The sequence below is a fragment of the Lithobates pipiens genome, unplaced genomic scaffold, assembly GCF_037356315.1.
Source record: "Lithobates pipiens isolate NorthernLeopardFrog02 unplaced genomic scaffold, aLitPip1_a1.2 Scaffold_27, whole genome shotgun sequence".
In the NCBI taxonomy this organism is placed as follows: domain Eukaryota; kingdom Metazoa; phylum Chordata; class Amphibia; order Anura; family Ranidae; genus Lithobates; species Lithobates pipiens.
The window spans coordinates 39,174,805-39,196,819 of NW_027507788.1; the positions used below are offsets into that span (position 1 = coordinate 39,174,805).

Sequence of the window (22,015 nt, forward strand, 5' to 3'; positions counted from 1 at the left end):
ACACACAGAGTTTCTTTTGTGCTGAGCACTACAGGTTGCCTACAGATAAGGATGGTCTAATTTTCAGGGAAAAACTTGTCCATGTTACTGGACCAGCAAGGAGTCCAGGCTTTGTCAATCACAGTGGGGAGACACACTACCACAAAGGAGAGGTCTTCATGGTCTGGGCACTATAGAGATGGCCCACCTTTGCCAGCCTCCAAAAATTCTGATACAATTATCTTTAACATCTTTGTGAGGCCTAAACAAACCTTTCATATTTAGCAGGAAAAAAAAAACATGGAAAGTTTAATAGCCAAATACAGTCTACCAATAAATATTAATATAATTATATAATAATACATTTTTGGAGCCTTTGAAAAAGTCACGTATCCGTGACGCAATGCGTCAGTGGAGCCAGGTGTTACGATAGTCACTTCCGGCCAAGACGGAAGTTCCTTTGTTTACAAACGCGAAATTACATGTGAGTGTATATTTATGTTATTTTCAATAAATGATGCGTTTTTACACGAGAGTCCCCTTTCTTCCCTTATGAGCGCTGGCATTGGAATACTTTGTGAGGTGGAATTATTGAGAAGGAGCCATATCATCTATTTCCCCTACATGTGTATTTGACCCTGCGGGGTCTATCATTGAGATGAGAGGCTGGGGGAAACGGGGGGTGCACTGATTGAGGACTGAAGGTGGATTGTTCCACATGTTTGTGAAGCACGTTTTCATCAGCACGCTTGGATATTGAGTCTATTGAACAAGCACTGGAACATTAGTTTGAACATTTTATGGACACTTTTTCTTCTTTTTTTTAGATTTTTGTTGTGATTTTGTCACACTTAATTTTGCGATTTTTGCACATGTTATGCGATTTTTTTGCACACTGATTTTTATGTATCACTTTGTTATAGGTGATTTTGCACTTTTAAGTCATTATACACAATTGTGTTGTGTATGTAAGCACAGTGTTTTGATATTTGCACATTTATTTTGATCATAGTTTGCTTTTTATTTCATGTATTTTGTTATCTATTTAAAAAGGTAGCACCACATACTTTTATATGCAATTGTTTAGATAGTGTTGAGAGCTTCCTTTGTTACGAAGTAGGCACTTGTTAGAAATGTTTTATTATTCGTTTTAGGGGGTTGTGCGCACTAGTACCTTATTTTTACCAATAAATTTGTGATCTCTTCTGCACAAAAAGGAGGAAACATGGATTATTAAGAGATACAGCCCCTCTACTCATCTCCATCAGAAACAAAGTGTGAAGCACTGACATCCGATTAAAGATACCATGTTATAACATGAACAAACTTGCAGCATGTTTAAAGGGCTAAAACATAGGGCAATGTTTAGGTCTCCCAGATGAACTTGGTATATACACTTTACAATAAACCTGTCTTAAAGCAGATCTAAAGCCTCAGAAGAAAAAAAAAAAAAAAAAAAGTGTCTCTAGTGTGTTCCAGGTACAAAAGAACCCTGGAATCTGCTTCACTTGGGTCATGTTTGTCTTTCCCTCAAGACCATGTGCTTCAAAAAAAAAAAAGTAGTTAATGCAGATTGCTTGAGTTCCCCCAGTCCCTCACTGCTTCAGTTTTGAAATGAGATAGGGGGTAACTGTTTAAGAACAGTTGCACTGCATACCAACATTAGGGCAGACTTTCCTTTGAAACTGAACCCTCAGCCGCTGGTGCATCCACCTAGCCTTCCATACAGGTTCACACAAACCAGCTGTTTGAATGGCCAGGCTGTAATGTCAGTTCTGTGCCTGCATACAAGAGGCAATGTCATGGCACAGCACTCGGAAAACAGGGAACAATCCTTATGCAGTGAATGCCAAGTGACATCAGCTGGACCCAAAGGTGACTATCTCCTAAACCATGCAAGCTGACATTCACTGTACCTACAAGCAAGATTTTATAAACTTGCCTGTAGGTACAAGTTTACCACTTTAACAATGTGCTTTGCACTACAAAAGTGTGAATGGCTTTAAGAATGCAATAGCAACGCATATTACTTCAACTCGTAAAATAACATTTTTAGCAGTAGCCGTGAAGAATACACAAACACAGTCTGCAGTGGGAATTTATTAACAAAAAAATAAATCAAAACATCAAGATTTTACCATTTATCTCCCATACTTACTGGTAATAACCACCAACTACAAATTGAGAAAGAAAAAAAAAAAAAAAAAAAAAAAAGTTCCCACTAGGCCATTTTCTTGAAATTTATATTCAGTCAAATTCCAACAGCTTAACTGCACCACCATTGCTCTGGTACTCACTTAAACTTTGCAATCTTTGGTGGCTGCAACTAAGCCATCTATGCAGGAACATTAGAAAATGGCATTTTACCTTTTATTGTTGTGGTCCTGATTAGAAAAGGCAACAATTAAAAAAGGTGAAAGCAGACCTATATACCAAAGTAACAATTCTTGATCCAACCTGGCCATCCTGCCCTTTTAATACATAAACCAATTAAAAGCTGACACTGCCTACAAAACCTGGTGATTGAAACTATCTGATGTCAGTCACATTCTCTGTGGAAGGGGAGCACAACCGAGTCCAATGACAATCCAGTCACTGGCTGGCTAGAGATTATAAAACCAAGAGGTCAGCATTTGGTCATATGGCCAACATCAGATAAAGCCCAGCGCACCAGTTTTCACAACAGTATTTCAGCACTTTTATGGTTATATTTATATTAAAACAGTATGGACAGGGGAAAACATTTGTTATAGCCCCACAGGCCTGTCTTAAGATCAGGGTATGTTTGCCCAATTGCCTACCAGCAGATAACAGCTCTACTGCAGTCATCTACTGACAGACAAGTGGTTATTACCACCCGCCCACCCACCCACCCCATTAAGGGCAACAATTTCATACCCTTTGGCCCATATCTAGCAGACATATTGGGAAACATTTCAATAACTTATCCAGAACCAACCTTAAGGAAAAGGCTCCCATCACTAAAGTAGGAGATTCTCTTCAATAAATAAAAAAAATCCGTAATCCTGCATATAGTTTCGTTCACTTATCTTAGAAAGCAGATTTCAAACAAAAATACACCAAGTGGGTCACCACTTCTGAAATGTATCCCAATATGATGAACTGCTCTTCAGACCTTACCACCCCCCCCCCCCCCCCCCAAAAAAAAAAAGCCAGAATGAGATGCATAATCCATCTAGAACAGAGTTATTTAACTGAACAAAGCTGCTTTTACCATACTGTTCTGTGAAGCCAGTTTAGTAAAAAGGTTGGGCAAAGAGAAAGATGCTCCCATCTCATTCTGGAAAAAAAAATAAAAAAAAAATAAAATGAAAAATATTTCCTCGTCAATTATGTTTAGAATGGAGAAGCCATTTTCCAAAATTTAAGGGTACAAGTGAAGCTCCTTTAGAGTCTTTTTAAAAGCTCCACTAGCAGCTCTTAGACTAACTTTATTTGCTGCCAGACATCCATTGCAGTCATTACTAAAACTTAAAGTAATGCTCATTTGTATACAAAACAACCTGTCAATCTTTGGAAGACTGCAACTTAAGAACCAATTTCATGTATTGAATTGTATATGAAGAGGGATAAAAACGTTATTGTAGAGCATCTTTTTCTTTGCCTTCAATTATGTTCCTCAATATAGAATACCTAGACAGCACCTTAGCAGAGGCAACTTGAAAATTGCTGCCATAATATTCCTAGGGTGCTCAGTGTGTAAACTCCTTGTGCAATATAGAAACCGAGCACAAAACCTCCTGTATATAGAAGGTTTGAAAATTTAGTGGTGGGGAAAAGATTCATGGGTGGATCATAGCTTTAGCACCAGCACTACTGCCACTTGAAGTTGCAGTAAAACACTGCACGATGACAGGTGCAGCTTCAACAGAATAACTGGGCAAAGGAAGTCATTTATTGCACCATGATCCCAATAAATGAAATAAACGCACAGGAAAGATTTCAGTAGCAGAACTGCAAGTCTCAAGTTAAACTATCCCCATTAATGACTTTTTGCCAAATATTTCTGCTTACAACCTGTTTTTGTAAATATGAATACACAGCAGTTGCCAATTCCTGTGCTTCCAAGGGGCACCTGGATGTGCAATACTAAATTGAATTGTAGAACAAATTCTAGCATTAACCTTAAAGTAAATTGGGACATATTATGGCTGCACAATCCAGGTGGAGTGGGAAGGGGCAAAAACTTCAGTGATGGTTACTCCTGATACTTAGAAAACAAAAAAAAAAACATTTCATTGGGTAATACTTCCGAATTTGAAGGATGGAGCAAAACCAATCCATTTTGAGAATTGGAGAGGAAATGCCCATTTCCAGATAACCCAAAAAAGTTATGCAACTTAGGAAACTTAACATTCCATCAGCAATTTCTATAAAATGTTGCAAGAATTAACCTCTAAAACAGGTAGGCAACTCTCAGAACTCCAGTTGTGGTGAAGCTACAAATCCCTTAATGTCTCTGCCTCTGGAGACATGCCTGTGACTGTCAGTCTTTACAGTGCTTCATGGGATATGTCGATCAAACCAGCTGAAGTTCCAATGATCTCCTACTTCACTCTAGAATTTAGATGGTCTTAATTCACAAAGAAACCTTCAGTAAACCATCAAAGACAAAACTAAAATTTATACCTCCCCCATAAAAAAAATGTATATATATATTTACAGTTTTGTACAAAGTATACACATCAAATCCAACAGAATTTTACCCTCATGCAATGGACATCTTTAAGGAGAGGGGTATGGATTTGTATTATATCTGAACACAAATGTTGCTTGCAGGTTAATAAAAATTACACATTTAGTGTTCAAAATAAGAACAAAAATCAAACAGCAACTGCAATAAAGGTGGAGAGGATTGAAAAATGTTTTTACCCCCTAAATTGTTTTCTGACTTAGGCTCTTTTGCTTGTGTAATTACAGGTGTACATATTTACAAATCATTGGGACCCCTGAAGCAAGCTTTTGATTTTTCAGATGAAAGTATGCATGAACAGTTTTACAGCTAAGTAGTTCATGATTTGCAAATTCCACATAGGGTTAAGAGAAAAAAAAAATTCAAAGAAATTAAGATTGTGTCTGTCTTATAAGGGCTGCATGAAAGGTCTTATACATAAGGCACTTTGCACAAGTAAAATAGTTTGCTTATGGAATATCGTTAAAACATGAACTCTAAACTGCCACAAGAAAATGTACAGGAATAATGACAAGCCAGTTTTCAACTGTATGCAACTTTCCAACTGAAGGGACTTCCTAAACCAAGTATTGCATTGCTGACCCAGGTGAAAACAAAAACCATTATAAGCATATAATAGTGCAAGGGTCCTCAAGCAGAAAAGTGGCCAGAAGGTTTTTCCATTATGCACTTCCTCTCCCAACGGAACAGAATGAGAAAACAAATAAGTGCAACTACATTAATCTTATGAGCACACAGTGCAAACAATGGGATCATTAATTAAAAATGTCTGAGGAGGGGTAAACCAAAAAATTATAGGCTCAAAACTGCTGGTAAGTGTTCTAGAAGGCAGGAGGAAATAAAGCCATGAAAGGGGGAAGAAGCCCTCATCAAGAAAATTATGCATGTTGGGATCCTCATCTTCTCGGGGCCAGACCATGCCTAAAATAAAAAAATAAATAAAAAAAACTGTTAAGCAAGCCACATTGATTACATTTAAAGGATGTGCACGATTGAAAAAAAATATTTATGCTAACCTACATGGCTGCAGCAGCGCCAAGACCAAGAAGCGAGTGTTCACTACTGCAAATTTCTTGGTCTTCGCTGACCAGAGTGGTGACTAACCAGTTCTCTGCTCACTGGAGCGCCAGGCTGTGGAGGCAATTGGGACATCTTGCTCAGTGGCACACAGAGGCTGAGCCAGCTTCAAGACAATCTAGTTAACATTGTCAGGGGTCCCTGCAGAGACTGGACAGGCTCAGAGACATCAGCTGACAGCAGGCTTTAGCCCATTGTCAGCTGAATCTGGGTGTCACAGGAGTGCAGAACTAAGTGCATACTTTAAAGTAAATGTAATCCGCAGTCGCCAGCTTGTACAGTATTTCGGGGGTGGAACGTCATTCTTATCCATTTCTAGACAATCATGGACTTTGCTACAGACATGACTTCTTAAATCGTAAAGGATAATATAAGCTGTACAAAGTAATCCTTTTAAAAATGAGCAGCTTTAAATCTCAAAACCCTACTCCCTTGGGCTAGGTGCACACTTCTGCTGTTCTGGAAATGCCTTGATCCGTGCTCGTTTCCTACTACACATGCAACCGACACTGCCCTTGCGACATGCTGCAGGAGTCAAAGTTATCAAAATGCAGTATTGTACAAAACCACCATGTGGTCCGGATGCAGGGTGGTTAAAAAAAAAAAGGTGCCTGCACCCTTGTTGCAATGCGATTTGGACCCATTCAAAATGGAGTCCAACCACATTGAAGCGCGTGTGAACTGAACAGGAATGCATTGTGGTTCTTTTACTTTACACAACTTTGCAAGAGCCTCCACTGATTTCAATGGAAACCTGCATCCTAACAAGTGGACTGCAACCTTTTGTTAAAAAGAGCAAAGTGACCCCAACAAAGTTGGCATACAATAAAAATCTTGCACAGAGTTTAATACAAAATAAGCCACAAACATAAGCACTGACTTGCAGATTTAACGTTTTTCCTCTCCAGACTCGCTGTGATACTCTGCCACATAGAGGCTTTTGTCGATACTGCTGGGTATGGGCTTGATCTCTGTTCCCAACTGCTCTTCAATACTTTTAAGGTTAAATCTGTCATCGTAGGTGATCAGGTTGATGGCAAGCCCAAGGTGGCCAAAACGACCTAGTAAACAAAAACGTAAAAAAACAAAAAAACTTGTCTTTGAAATTGAACCCGGTACTCTCTTCAAGATTATAAAATGGAGGAAATATCCAAATATTTGTCAGACAAAATTATACTTTATTAAAAGATGTTATGAAGAAACATTTTAAAAAAGGCAGGCCAAGAACTTATAAAACTAGGACATATGAATGCTCCCCAATCCAGGTGTCCAGTCAGATTAAGTGAATCTTAAGTATTATCCAAAAGCACCTGCGTACTCTTTACTACACTTCTAAAAACACACAGCCAAATCTGGCCTCCCCAGCCACGTTCTTTGCTATGACCTTTAAAACTGGTCTTTCGTTTTTGAAGTAATTTTCAGTTTCTAACAGCTTAGAAACATAAGCTGCATTGGAATGCTGTAAAATGCATAAAAAAAACACACTGGAACAAGTTCTTATTTAAAAGGTTAAGAAAAAAAAGGGGATGCACTGGACTGCATAAAAAATGCACATGCAGAGCATCTGGATTGCATTTTATGGTGTGAACTGGCCCCAATACCAATTCCTCCACAGTTCTACATTTGCAGCTATCTTTGTGTGAGCTGAATTTGAGCTCAGTGATTGTGATCAGCAATAATGGGGGATGAATCTGACAAGCAGATACAGATATGAACGAAAACCTGATACAGATTTCAACGTCCCATTATATCCAAAACTAGAATACTTTGGCTGGAGTTCAATACAGTGCCTTGAAAAAGTATTCATACTCCTTGAAATTTTCCACTTTGTCATATTACAACCAAAAACTTAAAATCCCACTAAAAATACATTTATGTGATATGTCACTTTGTGTTGGACTATAATTGTGAAGTGGAAGGAAAATTAAATGTTTTACAATGAAATATCTGAAAAGTGGTGTGCATTTGTATTCAGCCCCCTTTACTTCATTCCACTAGATTTTAGTTAGAGGTATCAAATAACCTTCAAAAGTTAATTAGTAGAGTCCACCTATGTGTGATTTAATCTCAGTATAAAATCAGCTGTTCTGTGAAGCCCTCAGGAGGTTTGTTGGGAGAACCTTAGTGAACAAATAGCATCATGAAGGCCAAGGAACACCAGACAGGTCAGGGATACAATTGGAGAAGTTTAAAGCAGGGCTAGGTTATAAAAATATCCCAAGCTTTGAACATCTCACGAAGCACTGTTCATGCCATCGTCCAAAAATAGAAAGTGTATGGCACAACTGCAAACCTACCAAGACATGGCCGTCCATCTAAACTGACAGGCCGGGCAAGAAGATAGTTAATCAGAGAAGCAGCCAAGAGGCCCATGGTAACTCAGGAGGAGCTGCAGAGATCCACAGCTCAGGTGGGAGAATCTGTCCACAGGACAATTAGACCCCTTTCACACTGGGGACGCGTTGGCGCTAAAACACTGCTTGTTTATTGCCGTTTACGCAGCAATTTTAACCACAAAGAAGGAGTTAAAAACTCCTGTGTTGCAACGCTTCCGAATTGCTTTCACGGGCTTCTGACGCACTGCCCGTTTAGTCAAATAGGCAGGGCATTTTTAGAGAGTTAAAGACAGCTCTACCAAACCGCCCCTAATATGCTGCTTGCAGGACTTTTCGGAACACCCTGCAAGCACACCTCCCCAGTGTGGAAAGTCATACTTTAACAAATGGGAGGCAGTTTTCAGGCGCTTAGAGGCAATTTCCAGCGCTAAAGCACTTGAAAACAGCCCCAGTGAGAAAGGGGTCTTAGTGGTGCAAATCTGTTTATGGAAGAGTGGCAAGAAAAAAAAAGCCATTGTTGAAAGAAAACCAATGTGTAAAAAAGTTGTGCTACTAGTAAATATGGTGGAATAGGTCAGCAGCTAGCATCAACAATGTAGTGAACTGTGTAATAAATGAAAAAAATGCAGCACTTGAAAAGGAAAATGCGAACTCCCCAAAAAAATGAAACCAATGGCTGTTGATTCAACAAAAAACCAACAGCATACAAATGTGCAAACAGAAATTGTATCAACTGTGCAACATACAAGTGCTTCTATGAAAAATCTCTGGAACAGCCCCCAGGGATGCGTTATGCAGGCCAATTAAAAAATAAATAAAACAAAGCACATCAATATACAGTATACTATAATGTAACCAAGTGAGAAAATTCTTCAGACCAAAATAGTTTATAAAAAAAACAAAGATGAAAAGATCCCCTCTTGAATAATCTATAATGTCCTTTGAATAGAAAATAGGAGTGATGTTTCTTCAAAGTTGGTAGTAAAGAAAGATAGATAGATTACTCCATACACCATTTGCAACCGTGTATAAATGGCAAGATTGGGTACGTTTACCACAAATGGTAGGCACACGCAATGTAGTGGTGAGTCAAAGGAGCATTTATACCATCCAATCCAGCGGGTCTTTCCTAGGAAACCACGATTGTATAATGATGTACCTTGAGACTGCATTGCAGGCAGTAAACTATGGGTGACTGGCTCCAAACACTCCAACAGGTAAACACACCAATGTGGGGAATTGATCAACTGGAAAGGTCCGCTATACTCCCAACGGCGTCAGATCAAAATTTTAGATCATAGAGGAAAAAAAAAAAAAGCCTCCACAGTGCATGAATCCAGGTGAAAAAGGTATTTTTGGTTTATTAAAAATTGAATAAAAATATACAATCATGATGGATGTATAAAGTAATCACATAAAAATACATGGCGTGGTATTGAAAGCACAATGAGCTAGCATTGTTAGCTCATTGTGCTTTTGCTACAACACCATATATTTATGTGATCACTTTATCCAGCATGATTGTATATATTTAATAAACCAAAAATACCTTTTTAACCTGGATGAGGAGGCTTTTTTCTTAATTTCCTATGATCTAAAATTTTGATCTGACCCCATTGGGAGTATAGCGGACCTTTCCAGTGGATAGATTCCCCACATTGGTACGTTTACCTGTTGGAGTGTTTAGAGCCAGTCACCCATTGTTTACTGCCTGCAATGCAGTCAAGGTACATTATACCATCATTGTTTCCTAGGAAAGACCCGATGTTCAGACGCTCTCCATCCAATCTGGCAGCGCTTGAGCTATTTTGCAAAGAATTGGCAAAAATGTCACTCTAGAAGTGCAAAGCTGGTAGAGACATCCCCAAAAGGACTTGCAGCTGTAAATGCAGCGAAAGGTGGTTCTACAAAGTATTGACTCAGGGGGGCTGAATACAATTGCACACCACACTTTTCAAATTTGTAAAAAAAAATAAAAAATTGAACACCATAAAAGTTGCTTCCACTTCACAATTATGAGCCACTTTTGTGTTGGTCTATTTACCATTTTGGTTGGAACATGACAAAATGTGGAACATTTCAAAGGGTATGAATACTTTAAGGCATTGTAAACCTGTCCTATGTGCATTCTGTTTTTGGAAGTCACTGCAGGCAAGAAAAACTTCAGAACTTGTTCCAAGACAATTCACATGAAAATTCTTACCTGATCTGCCTATGCGATGTAGATAGGTCTCCGCCAACTTTGGAAAGTCAAAGTTTATCACCACATTCACAGCTTGAATATCAATACCACGGGTAAACAAATCTTTAAAAAAAATATAAAGTGGATTTGGTTACATTACTTATTTTCGGGAAGACCAATCACAGTAAAATTAGAAAACCATGCTCACTTCAAGATAGAAATGCAAAAAGGGTAAAACAGTGCAGCCGTTCTCTATAGGAAATGTTGCCTTTGTGGGCTGCTTTTGCACGCTTCCTGAAGGTGCAAACTGTGCCTTTTTGGCAATAGTATGAGTCCCCAACCAAAAAAAAAACATGCAAATGGTCGGAATTAAGCATTTATTCTTGTCTGTGGTCATTCATACTGAAATGCTGAAGTTAAAGCATCAGTCTGGCATGATCAGGAATAATGAGCAATGGCAACCAGCCTACATGTGGCTTTTTACAGGTTCTTTAAAAGGTTTAGTGCAAGGATTCAAGCATTGGGGTGCTGTGGAGTTCTTTACTGGGGAAAAGTTACTTCAAAGACTAAACCTGTTTTTGGGGCGGGAAGCACCCATACATTAAAGTGTTATTTATGTCTGAGCCTGGAAAGCATTGCACCACAATCTGTAAGTGCGCAGGTTCCTGCAACTGCTTGTCTGTACAGGAGGTATGAAACTTCAGTTACAGGGCCAGAAGAAGTGTAAGGACCACAAATGCAGTGTTCCATTGAAATAGTCCCTCTGCTGGCAGAGGACTCGTTTGTCATTCACCACTTCCTGAGAATGAATGATGTGGTTGACAAGAGCAGCCACATAAATTTCAAATTGACAGGGAAATTGCTCCAACAAAGGCGCTCTAACCCCCCACTCCCCGAAGTTTGCGTAGGGAAGAGGTAGGCGGTAGACGGCAGACTGACCAGTCCTTCATAATACACTAAATATGGGCATCAAGGTGCAAAGTGGACAGAAATATGGAGTTGACCTCTACGTTTCAGAAAATCAGGTTGTGTTCAAGACCTGAAGGCAGGCCAGCAAGATCTAGGCCAGCGTTATCTAGCTTTTCGTGCTAACAAAATCCATAAGCCAGGTGTTAACACATCAAGACCTTTATTACATAAAGGATCACAATAGATTTTTTTAAATCTTACCAGTGCAAACAAGGTTTCGGCATAAGCCATTTCTGAAATCGTGGAAAACTCTATTCCTGTGCTCCTAAAAAGACAATTACAAAAGTTATATTGCATTTCTCAGAACAAAAATAAATTTACACTTGTTTATGCTTGTTCAAAATGTATTTAGCGAGCAACAACTTTTGTAAGCCATTTGCAAAATTTGACTTGAAGGAAGATCAGACATTGTAAATCAAACTTTAGAGACAGATGATTTACAAGGTAATTGGGAGTCTATTTTAGCAACTCTTATAACCTTCATTGATGGAAACATTAAGGCTACGGTCACAAAAAACCCAAACAAAAACCACTTGCTTCAAAAAAAAAAAAAAAAAAAAAACGATTTTTGTACTCACTGTAAAATCCTCCTCTGAAGCTCGGACACAGCATCTTCATCTTGACCTTAGGGTTATATCGCCCCTTTAGGAGAGGACCAGGCAGAAAGTGTTAAAACAGCAACACTTGGCGGGCGGTCCTACTGGCTATAACCCCTCACACTGAATCACACAGCTCAGTTAATCAAAAGCAGTACAAATAGGAGGGGTGAGTGCTGTGTCCATCGAACTTCAGAGAAAAGGATTTTACGGAGTACAAAAATCCTATTTTCTTTCATTCATTGATGGACACAGCATCTTCATCTTGACCTTAGGGACATCCCCAAGCAGTGTCAAAGAAACGAGGGGTGGGAACAGCAAGAAAATAACTCCACCCAAAACCACCAGAGCTCCTCAGAGGAGTTGCAACCTTAAACAGCTGCCTGCAAACCTTCCAGCCGAAGCAAGCATCTGAAGATGCACTCACATCAACCCCCTGAACATACATAATGAGTCGCCAAGGGTCGCTGACAAAAAAAAAAAAAAAAAAAAAACACAGCCAAAAGCAGATATCTGCCTCTTGATGGTGCTTAAGGCAAGTTTATGATCCATTCCTCGCTGCAAAAAAACAGCAGGATCCTGGAAACAGTACGTGCGCAGAAGCCACCCCATCTCCTCACACGGAGATGCAGGCCTTCCACGTACGATAAGATGACTTCCATGCCCTCAGAGGATATTACCGAATCTGACAGACCTCGGTCCCTTAGCACCTGGCTTTTAACAGCCATGTCGTTAAAGCCAGTGACTGTAAAGCAGCATGAAGTATTGGACCTTGCGACCGATGGTCCTCTCGCACCGGCAGTCACCAAGGAACATCTGCCACCATTCGTACTATGTCGGCGTACCACGGACACCAAGGCCAATCTGGGCCAATTACCGGAATCCCCTCGGCCGCCACTCTGAAGCAGACGTGGTAGAAGTTGGAGTGGGGGAAAAGCATAAACCAGCCGATCATGCCCCCATGGAGCCACCAACGCATCTGCCATGGCCACAAACCTCTGTACCTTCCGATTGAGTCAAGAAGCCAGGAGATCCACATCTGGCGTGCCCCAACTTAGACAAAGGAGCCGAAATACATCTGGATGTAGCGACCATTCCCCTTGGCGCAGCATCTGACTTAGTAGTCTGCTTGCCAGTTTTCGTGCTGCAGCCAAGCTCCTTGTTCCTCGATGGTTGACAAACGCCAAAACTGTGGCGTCTGAATGGATCCTGACCGGATGCCACTGCAGCCTCTATGACCATGTGGAGAGTTGCCGCCTGACTGTCTGAAGTTCCAGCACATTGGGACCCTGGGCTGACTGTACATCCCAACCCACCAGGTAGGTTCAGCACCCAACCAAATTCCTGAAGAGTTTGCCTAGCGATTGCCATATCCTCCCTTAATTCTGAGGCGGAAGCTGCTCTCAGAAGGAGGCCATCCAGGTAACCCACGATTGCAATCCCCCGCTGCCTTAGCAAAGCCCAATTTGGGGCTAGCACCTTGTCCAAAAAGGGAGAGCTACAAATTTTTAGCACTCGTCCGACCACAAACCTCAGAAACCTCTGATGCTTGAAGCATATGGGGACATGCAAGTATGTCCTTGATGTCCAGGGATGCCAGAAAATCACCCTGATAGAGTGCAGCAACCACTGACCAAACTGATCCCATTCTGAACCTTTGTACCTTCACAAAGCTGTTGAAGGCCTTGATGTCCTGGACTGGACATAGCCTTACCTTCTTTGGGACTACAGTTTGGAGTAGAATCCCTGAAACCTTTCCGGCTGCGGTACAGGTACCATCAACCCGCACAGCAGCAGGTCCTGCGCTGACCCAAACAAGGCCTCCCGACGAGCCGGAAGAAGATGAAGGGGAAAAAAAAAAAAAAATCAGCTTGGCGGAACAAGAAACTCTTGTAGCCTGATGAAACCAGTCCACAGACACTGGTCGTTCAATACTAGGCAGAAAAAAAGTCCACTGCTAGATGCAGTATGAGGGGTTGAAGCCAGTAGGACCGCCCCTGGGCGGTATTATGCAAGTGTCTGTTTTTAACACTCTGCCTAGTCCTCTCCTAAAGGGGCGATATAACATTAGGGTCAAGATGAAGATGCTGTGTCCATCAATGAAAGAAATAAGTGAATTTTTTCTCCAGTGTCTGCAGTACAAGACACCTGCAATCAGTGGATTGCAGGTGCAATCTGAAGCTCCTGCATGCTCTTGCAACAGACAGCTCTGTGCCGTCAGGTTCAGAGCTGCAGGAAGAGTGAATAGATTAGAGATGCGCAACAGCACCCTCACAGTCCATTGAAAACTACACGCCTTCTACTGTGGTGGAAAACAAGACCTGTAGGTCATTCGTTTGTAAATGTGCGGTGTGGCTATGCAAGTAGAGCTGAATCGTGCATGACAGTGGCATTTCCCCCCCGTTGGAATACATTAGCGCAGCAGAGATCTCCTCAGCCACATAGTGTATGATGAGTAAACACTACAGATATATGCCCAGGTCAGATTTCATGAATGGGGTTAACATCCACTTTAAGCTTAGAACCTATCAACAGCATACAGTTCCAACATTCAATAGCCAGGCATTGTAAACACTGCTGGGACAATTGCTTTAAGCAGAATTTTAATTACTGCCGATAGAAGTGAGCTAAAAACCACACGCTTGTTTCAAAATGCTCATGAATGCCTACACAGGTGCCAAGTGTTAAAGAGGTAGTAAACCCACTGACTTTCTACACCTGAAAGGGAAAAGGCATAATGAGCTAGTATGCACTGCATACTAGCTCATTATGAAATACCTTAGAACGAGGCGCTGGTATCAGTATCTCACCCGATCCACGCCAAAGGAGCTGACATTTTCCCTCCGAGTTTTCCTGGGTATCACAGGTCCGGCGCTGTGAGCAGCAGGAGCAACGATGTCACTACCGTGCATGTGCGCAGGAGACTTTCCGGCAAGGTGCAGCGTCTGTCAGACTTTCAGCAGAGAATCCACTGAGCGCATGCGCAAGTCAGCAGCTCATTGCGAGGGGAATATCTCCTAAACCGTAAAGGTTTTAGGAGATATTTTTATCTAAAGATAAGCCTTACCTTTAGGTAAAAAGTTAAATATGACTACTACTGCTTTAAAAAAGTGACTTCCTTAGCTCTGCATTGTTATAGCAATGCATTACAATTTGCCAGCATTTAATACATTGCCACAATTTTACTTTTGGCCCTGCTGCACTCTACAATGTGACCTAAAAAAACCTTGCAGCACACCATTTAAAAAAGTATCTCTACATAGTTGATTGCTTATAAGTGGTGTGTTAAAAAAATAAAAATAAAATTGGGGAAGTGCTTGCCAATCCTAAAATGCTAGTTTCTCTCCCTGGTTTTAACCACCCGACATCCGTGCTTTGGCCGAATGACGGCCACAGTGCGGATGTGAATTCCTGGGAGGCCATCATGACTGCGTCCCCTGTGCATGCCCTACAGGGCACACAGGGAGTGCACTGATCACAGAGTCACCGAAACTCAGGTGATCACCAATATAAGGGGCTGGTCCTGGCCCCTTACCATTTGATCAGCTGTCAGCCAATGACAGTTGATCACATGATGTAAACAAAAGCTCAGTGATCTTTTTTTCTCCTCGCGCTGACAGAAAAAAAAAAAAGACCAAGTTAGACTTACCGGTAACTTGTTTTCCAGAAGTCTTTCAGGACAGCACCTGAGATAGCGACTCCACCCTCCTCGTTAGGAAACACCTTCTTCCTCCAGACTTTAAAGGGAGGCGCCTCCCTACCACACATCAGTTGTAGAAGAGAACCTCCGGCCCCGGCTGGAACACATAAACACATACGTTAGTCACAGCGTAGCATAATATAATACCATAGGGCGGGATGCTTGCTGTCCTGAAAGACTTCTGGAAAACAAGTTACCGGTAAGTCTAACTTGGTCTTTCCCAAGGCGTCTTTCAGGACAGCACCTGAGAGGATAACAGAGACTTACCCCTTAGGGCGGGACAACAGCTTGCAGGACCTTTCTGCCAAACGCCTGATCGCTGGCAGAAGTGAGGTCCAGTCTATAAGGTTTCACAAATGTGTGAAAACTCGACCACGTCGCCGCCTTGCAGATCTGCTCAGGGGTGGCACCAGCGCTCTCTGCCCACGTAGACGCCAGAGCCCTGGTTGAGTGTGCACAAATTTCCGCTGGAGGAGATAACCCTGCCTGGGAATATGCCTCCGAGATAGCTAATTTCAGCCATCTAGCTAAAGTAACTTTAGAAGCCTGAAAACCCTTTTTTCTTCCTGAGAAAAGTACAAACAGTGAATCTGAACGTCTGAAGGACTCCGTCCTTTCTAAATAACTCAGCAGAGTCCTTCTGACGTCCAAAGTATGGAAAGAAGTCTCCTTATTTCCTTTGGGGTTAACACAAAACGTTGGCAGTACTATGTCCTGTATACGGTTCTGCACTGAAGCTACCTTCGGTAAGAATTTTGCATCTGTTCTAAGAATAACTCTGTCAGGAAAAATGGAAAGATATGGTTCTTTAATTGACAGAGCATTTAGCTCACTGATCCTGCGTGACAATGGCAATCAGAAACACAGTTTTTAATGTGAGAAACCTAAGGGAAGCCTCCACAAGAGGCTCAAAAGGCCCTTTTGTTAGAGACTGTAGGACTACCGACAAATCCCATCTAGGAAAAACCTTAACAGGAGCTGGCCTAGATCTTTTAAGAGCTCTAAAGAACCTGATCACCAGCGGATCTGAGGCCACAGATTTTTCTAAGAACACCGTCAGGGCTGCTACCTGCACCTTCAGGGTACTAACTGCCAGTCCCTTGTCTGCTCCATCCTGTAAAAACTCCAAGATGGAGACAAGGCTCCCTGGCACCTGGGCGGCTGACAAACACCAAGTTTTATAACGCTTCCAGACCTTAGAATAAATGGCCCTCGTAACCCTTTTCCTACTTGCTAAAAGGGTCGAGATCAAACGGTTGGAAAACCCCTTGCTCCTAAGGAGCTGCCTTTCAGAAACCAGGCCGTGAGAGCCAGGCTGGCCACTCCTGGATGGTTCACTGGGCCCTGCAACAACAGATCGTGTCTGAGGGGCAGATGCCAACAAGGCTTGATTGCCAGACCTAGAACTGTCGAAAACCAAGCCCTTTTTGGCCAAAAGGGCGTGATTAGAATAACTGGTACCTTCTCCCTCTGAATTTTTCTTAAAATTAACGGGATTAACTGAAATGGGGGGAAAGGATAGCAAAGACGAAATTCCCATGGATAAGCTAGCGCATCTGTGCCCAGCGAGCCATCGCGACTGTCCAGGGAAAAGAACTGGGGAAACTGGGCGTTCACCCTTGAGGCGAACAGGTCTACTTCTGGTAAACCCCATTTTCCGGCAATCATTGTGAATACCTCCGGGTTTAGAGACCATTCTGCTTCCCGAATAGCGTTTCTGCTTAGGAAGTCCGCTACCCTGTTTAGATCCCCTTTTAGGTGGACTGCTGATAGGGATAACAAATGTTTTTCCGCCCACCGAAGAATCTCCATGGCCAGTACCTGAAGCGACCTGCTTCTTGTACCCCCCTGTCTGTTTAAATAAGCCACTGCCGTGGCATTGTCTGTTAGGACCTGGACGTGATGGGACTGCAGTTCCTGAACAAACAACTCCAGAGCTAAGGCAATCGCCTTGAGTTCCCTCCAGTTTGAGGACCTTATTGTCTCCTCTTTGGCCCAGGACCCCTGAGTGAAACGTGTTCCTAGATGGGCTCCCCACCCCCAGGAACTGGCGTCGGTTGTTAGTCTTTTCCCGACTGGAAAAGCCCAGACTAACCCTTCCGATAAGACCTCCTGTCTTTTCCACCACCATAGGGACCTTTTTACCTGGGTTGACATTCTCACCTCTGCCTCTAGGGATGCCACTGTGTGATCCCAAGATTTTAGAAGGAAAGCCTGCAGACACCTGAAATGCATTCTTGCCCACTGGACTGCTGGCATTGCTGAAGTCAGAACTCCCAAAGCTGACATAACCTGTCTTACTGTCAGATTTTGGCTGGTCTGTAATAAAGACACTGCACCGGAAATCCTGTCCTTTTGTCTAAGGGAAGGAAGATTTTTTGCTCCACCGAATTTATTAGAAACCCTAAAAACCGAATCTCCTGAGATGGGTTTAGGGACGACTTTTGGAGGTTCAAAATCCAACCCAACGCCTCCAGATGGCTGCGAGCTTTGCCTAGATTGGTCTGCAATTCCTCGCTGGATGGGGCGAAAAACAGCAGATCGTCTAAATAAGGAATAACTGCGATTCCCTGAAGACGCAGTGGCGCTAAAGCTTCTGCCATTATTTTGGTAAAAATTCGGGGAGATGATGACAGGCCGAAGGGTAGGGCCCTGAACTGGAGATGATGAACCATACCCCCCAACCTCACCGCCAGCCTGAGAAACTTCTGAGACTGGGGAGAGATCGGAACATGTAGGTATGCGTCTTTTAAATCTACTGACGCCATAAAACATCCTGGCGTCAACAGGTTTCTGACCGAAAAAATTGAGTCCATTTTGAACTTCCTGTACCTTATGGACTCGTTTAAAGGTTTTAGGTTGAGAATCAACCGAAACTTCCCTGTCGGTTTCTTTACTAGGAAAACATGGGAATAAAACCCCTCCTGCTGTTCTTGCAGGGGTACCTGTACTACTACGCACTGTTGCATCAGTTCCTCTAGAGAGGACTTCATGGCCAGGGCCCTTACTGGATCCCGCGGGGTGTTGGTAATCAGGAACCTTTTTGGGGGGTCGTTGACAAACTCGAGTGAGTAACCCTGCGCGAGAGTGGTCAGGATAAACTGATTTGAAGTTATCCCTGACCACTGCGGAAGAAATTCTTGTAGTCTTCCGCCCACCCGCAGAGACGAGTCATTGCGATTTTTCGGCCTGTGTAGGAGGACGGAAGAGAATTCCGCCTCTACCCTTCGGCTTCGGGGCGGACCAACTTTTCCTTCTCCCTTGCAACTTGCTGTCCTGATCCTGCAACATAGGCTACTGCCGTAATCAGGGTAGGAAAAGAATCTAAGATTTCCTGTTTAGGGGAATCTGCAGCTATATGTGACTTTAACTGGTTAATCCAGTATTCTAAATTTCTGGCTACACACGTTGTGGCCATTGCTGGTTTTAAATTGCTCATAACTGATTGCCATCGGATCCATCGGATCTTTCAAAACTCCCATATCCTCAAAGGACAGATCTGTGGACCTTGAAACCTGGGAAAAGGCGGCATCCAGTCTGGGCACCTTGTTCCATACTGCTGCAGGGTCCTCCTCGAAAGGAAAACGCCTTTCGTGGGCTTTGGAGAAAAAGGGCTTTTTCTCTGGATCCTGCCATTCTTTCCTAATGGCCTCAGAGATGACCGGATGAACTGGGAATGTTCGGCCCTTAGGCTCATCCAACCCAGCATACATGCGGTCATGGAGTGATAATTCCTTTTTCTCCTCACTTAAACCAAGCGTAGCATGAATGGCTTTAAGGAGCCCATCGACCTCTTCAAGGGACAGTTTGAATTTAGGAGGGGGCTACCTCAGAATCCTCCAACTCCTCTTCCGAATCTTTAACGGAAAGAGCAGTGGACTGCTTTTCCCTATCTGAAGGGTCTTCAGGCAGAGATTCTAACACCGGGATTGAGAGAGACCCCTGGGAAGACTCTGAAGTGGAAGGCTGACTAGCAGCCGGGTTTGCTAGTGAGTCACGAAAATTCTGGATCGTGGCGTACAGCTCCTTCTTTACAGAGGCCACCAGATCCTCACATACAGAGGCAGATTCCTCTTTAACTAAAGAAGTAATGCAGGGACTGCATAAGGTTTTCTTCCAATTTTCTCCCAGCTTGGCCCTGCAAGAAGGACATCTTTTCTTTGGGTCAGAGCTCTTAGCCTATGAAGAAAAAGACAAAAAAGGGAAAAAAACCAGGGAACCCTTAGTGAGACCCAGTCTCAGCTTTGATAGGGATCACCACACAGGTGCACTAAGAAGAAACCAGTCAGCTTCTAGTGCCCAGACAGGCCCCTTGCCACCAGGGGGGAAAAAAGAAAGGAGAGAGCGAGACCAAACGCCAGGAAATAGAAAAAGAAAGGCAGACTTTAACTGCTGCCTCTTACCTGGGCCTTGCTGGTGCCTGTGCCTGTCCCCACCGCTGCAGACGCTGAATCTTCCATAATCAGCTGTGCAGAGATCCACTTGTGGCTAAACGCCGCCTCCGGAGTCACGCCGTGCAGCTGCACCGGACCGGAAGCGGAAATAGGCACCAGCACCTGTCCTCCCTCCTCCCCCCTGCGTCCACGCCGGAAACGACGTTTCAGCTGACCCGATGACCCGCTCTGTCACTTCCGGCGCGACCGCCGAAAACAAACATGGCGGCGGCACACGCGCGCCGCCGCGCCTACGAACGTGCGGGCCACCGAATCTTCGGCTCTCTCCGAGCACAAGAGGGGAAGAGGAGCCCGCTTGCTACCGCTGACGAGGCGTGGGTAGGTCGGGAGGACAGCGGGTCTCTAAAGGAGGAAAAAAAGGGAAAGAAGCCTAGTCCCTCAGGAACACCTAAGAGAAACAGACTCCTTCCCAAAAGGTGTTCCCTCCGGGCCGGAGGAAACACAAAAACTGATGTGTGGTAGGGAGGCGCCTCCCTTTAAAGTCTGGAGGAAGAAGGTGTTTCCTAACGAGGAGGGTGGAGTCGCTATCTCAGGTGCTGTCCTGAAAGACGCCTTGGGAAAAAGCAGATCACCGGCTTATCTTAAAGGGACATCAGTCCCTAACAGGGAGGCAATTATGCCTCATTTATACCAACCAACAATGCCCACAAGTGCCACCTATAGATGCCCAGTGCAGCCCATCAGTGCCACCCGTTATAAATAGCACAGGTGACCAAATACCACCAAAAGCAAGCTCTTTGGGGGGAAAAAAAATACATTTAATTTGGGTACAGTGTTGTATGACCGTGCAAAGTGCGACAGCGCTGAAGCTGAAAATTGGTCTGGATGGGAGGGGTGTTTAAGTGCCCAGTAAGCAAGTGGTTAAACTAATGGACAAAAAAAAATAATAAAAATAAAAGTTCAATGATCCTGTGTTGTCTCGAAGACCGAGACCTGCGTGATCAGCCTTATCGCTCAGTTTGGTCTTTGAAGCGCTGGGCTGTGCAAGGGGCGGGAGCAGCTAGTTCAGGCTCTCAGTGGCACACTGAGGCTGAGCCAGCTGCCAAGATCTCTCCAGAGCCTCAACCAGCTAAGGGATGTCAGCTGACAGACTTTTGCATGCAGTTGGCTGAATGGGACAAGCCGCCTTATTAGCCAAGTCAGACCCAGATCACACATGCAAAAAATTAGGTTTACATGCTGCAGAGCATTAGGGAAACTGAGCCCCTTGAAAAGAAAGTCATTTTCACTGTTTTGCCTGTGTTGTAAAATGCTATACAATCCAATTTAAAAAAAAGGTAGTGTTCGGGACCACAAAGTAGATGGAAATTTAAATTTGTATTTAAAAACCCTTAAAACCCCTTTTAAAAAAAAAAGCATGCAGTGTTACAAACCTGTCTCATCTTTGCATGTATATAGAAGCACGAATAGCCCAGCTGAGATATTTTCTTGGCCAACAGCTCTACCCGCTGAGATGAGTTGCAGAAAATTATTGACTGGTTAATCTGAAGCTGTAAACAAACCATCAAAAGCACTGGTTAGTGGTGTCCTTTTCTGGGAAGACAACCTACAGCTCTCAGGGTACATCGAAGTAATCCAAGTTTTTCTTAAAACTAAAACAGCACAAAACATTTGACCATTATGGTCTTGAAAATTTACTACATCACCACATATCGCATTCCTTACATAGCAAACACATTTGTCACAAAAACTTCTGAAATGGTAAGGTTTCTTCTGGGCCTATAGTTGTAAAGCAGTAATCCTGAAGTGGAGGAAAAAAAAAAAAAATATAGGATTTTTGCACTCCCTGTAAAGTATTCTTGTAGTCCATTGTTGGCGAAAGGTCCCACCCCTTGTTGATTTTATGGAGAGTACAAAAACCCTAGTTCATCTCCTCAAAAGGATGCAAAAATAGATTTCTTCTCATCCTAAAAAAAAAAAAAAAAAAAAAAAAGTCCTTCACCAATGCAGTCCAACTGATAGTGGACAACACAGCAAAGGTTAACAGGTAAACAAAATAGGGACCGCT

At 42.9% G+C, this 22,015-nt stretch overlaps 1 protein-coding gene across 1 annotated transcript in view; it reads right to left on the minus strand.

Annotated features, from left to right (window-relative positions):
• Nucleotides 1-2,061: 2,061 nt before the first annotated feature.
• DDX6 (DEAD-box helicase 6) overlaps nt 2,062-22,015 on the minus strand; it is a 75,565-nt gene continuing 55,611 nt past the window's right edge. Inside the window, exons 10-14 of the mRNA XM_077456852.1 lie at nt 21,381-21,497; nt 11,459-11,522; nt 10,310-10,411; nt 6,651-6,831; nt 2,062-5,614 (exon numbers count right to left, since the gene is read on the minus strand). Of these exons, the coding sequence (XP_077312978.1) occupies nt 6,659-6,831; nt 10,310-10,411; nt 11,459-11,522; nt 21,381-21,497 (456 nt within the window). The 3' untranslated portion in view covers nt 2,062-5,614; nt 6,651-6,658. The remainder of the gene's footprint in view (nt 5,615-6,650; nt 6,832-10,309; nt 10,412-11,458; nt 11,523-21,380; nt 21,498-22,015) is intronic.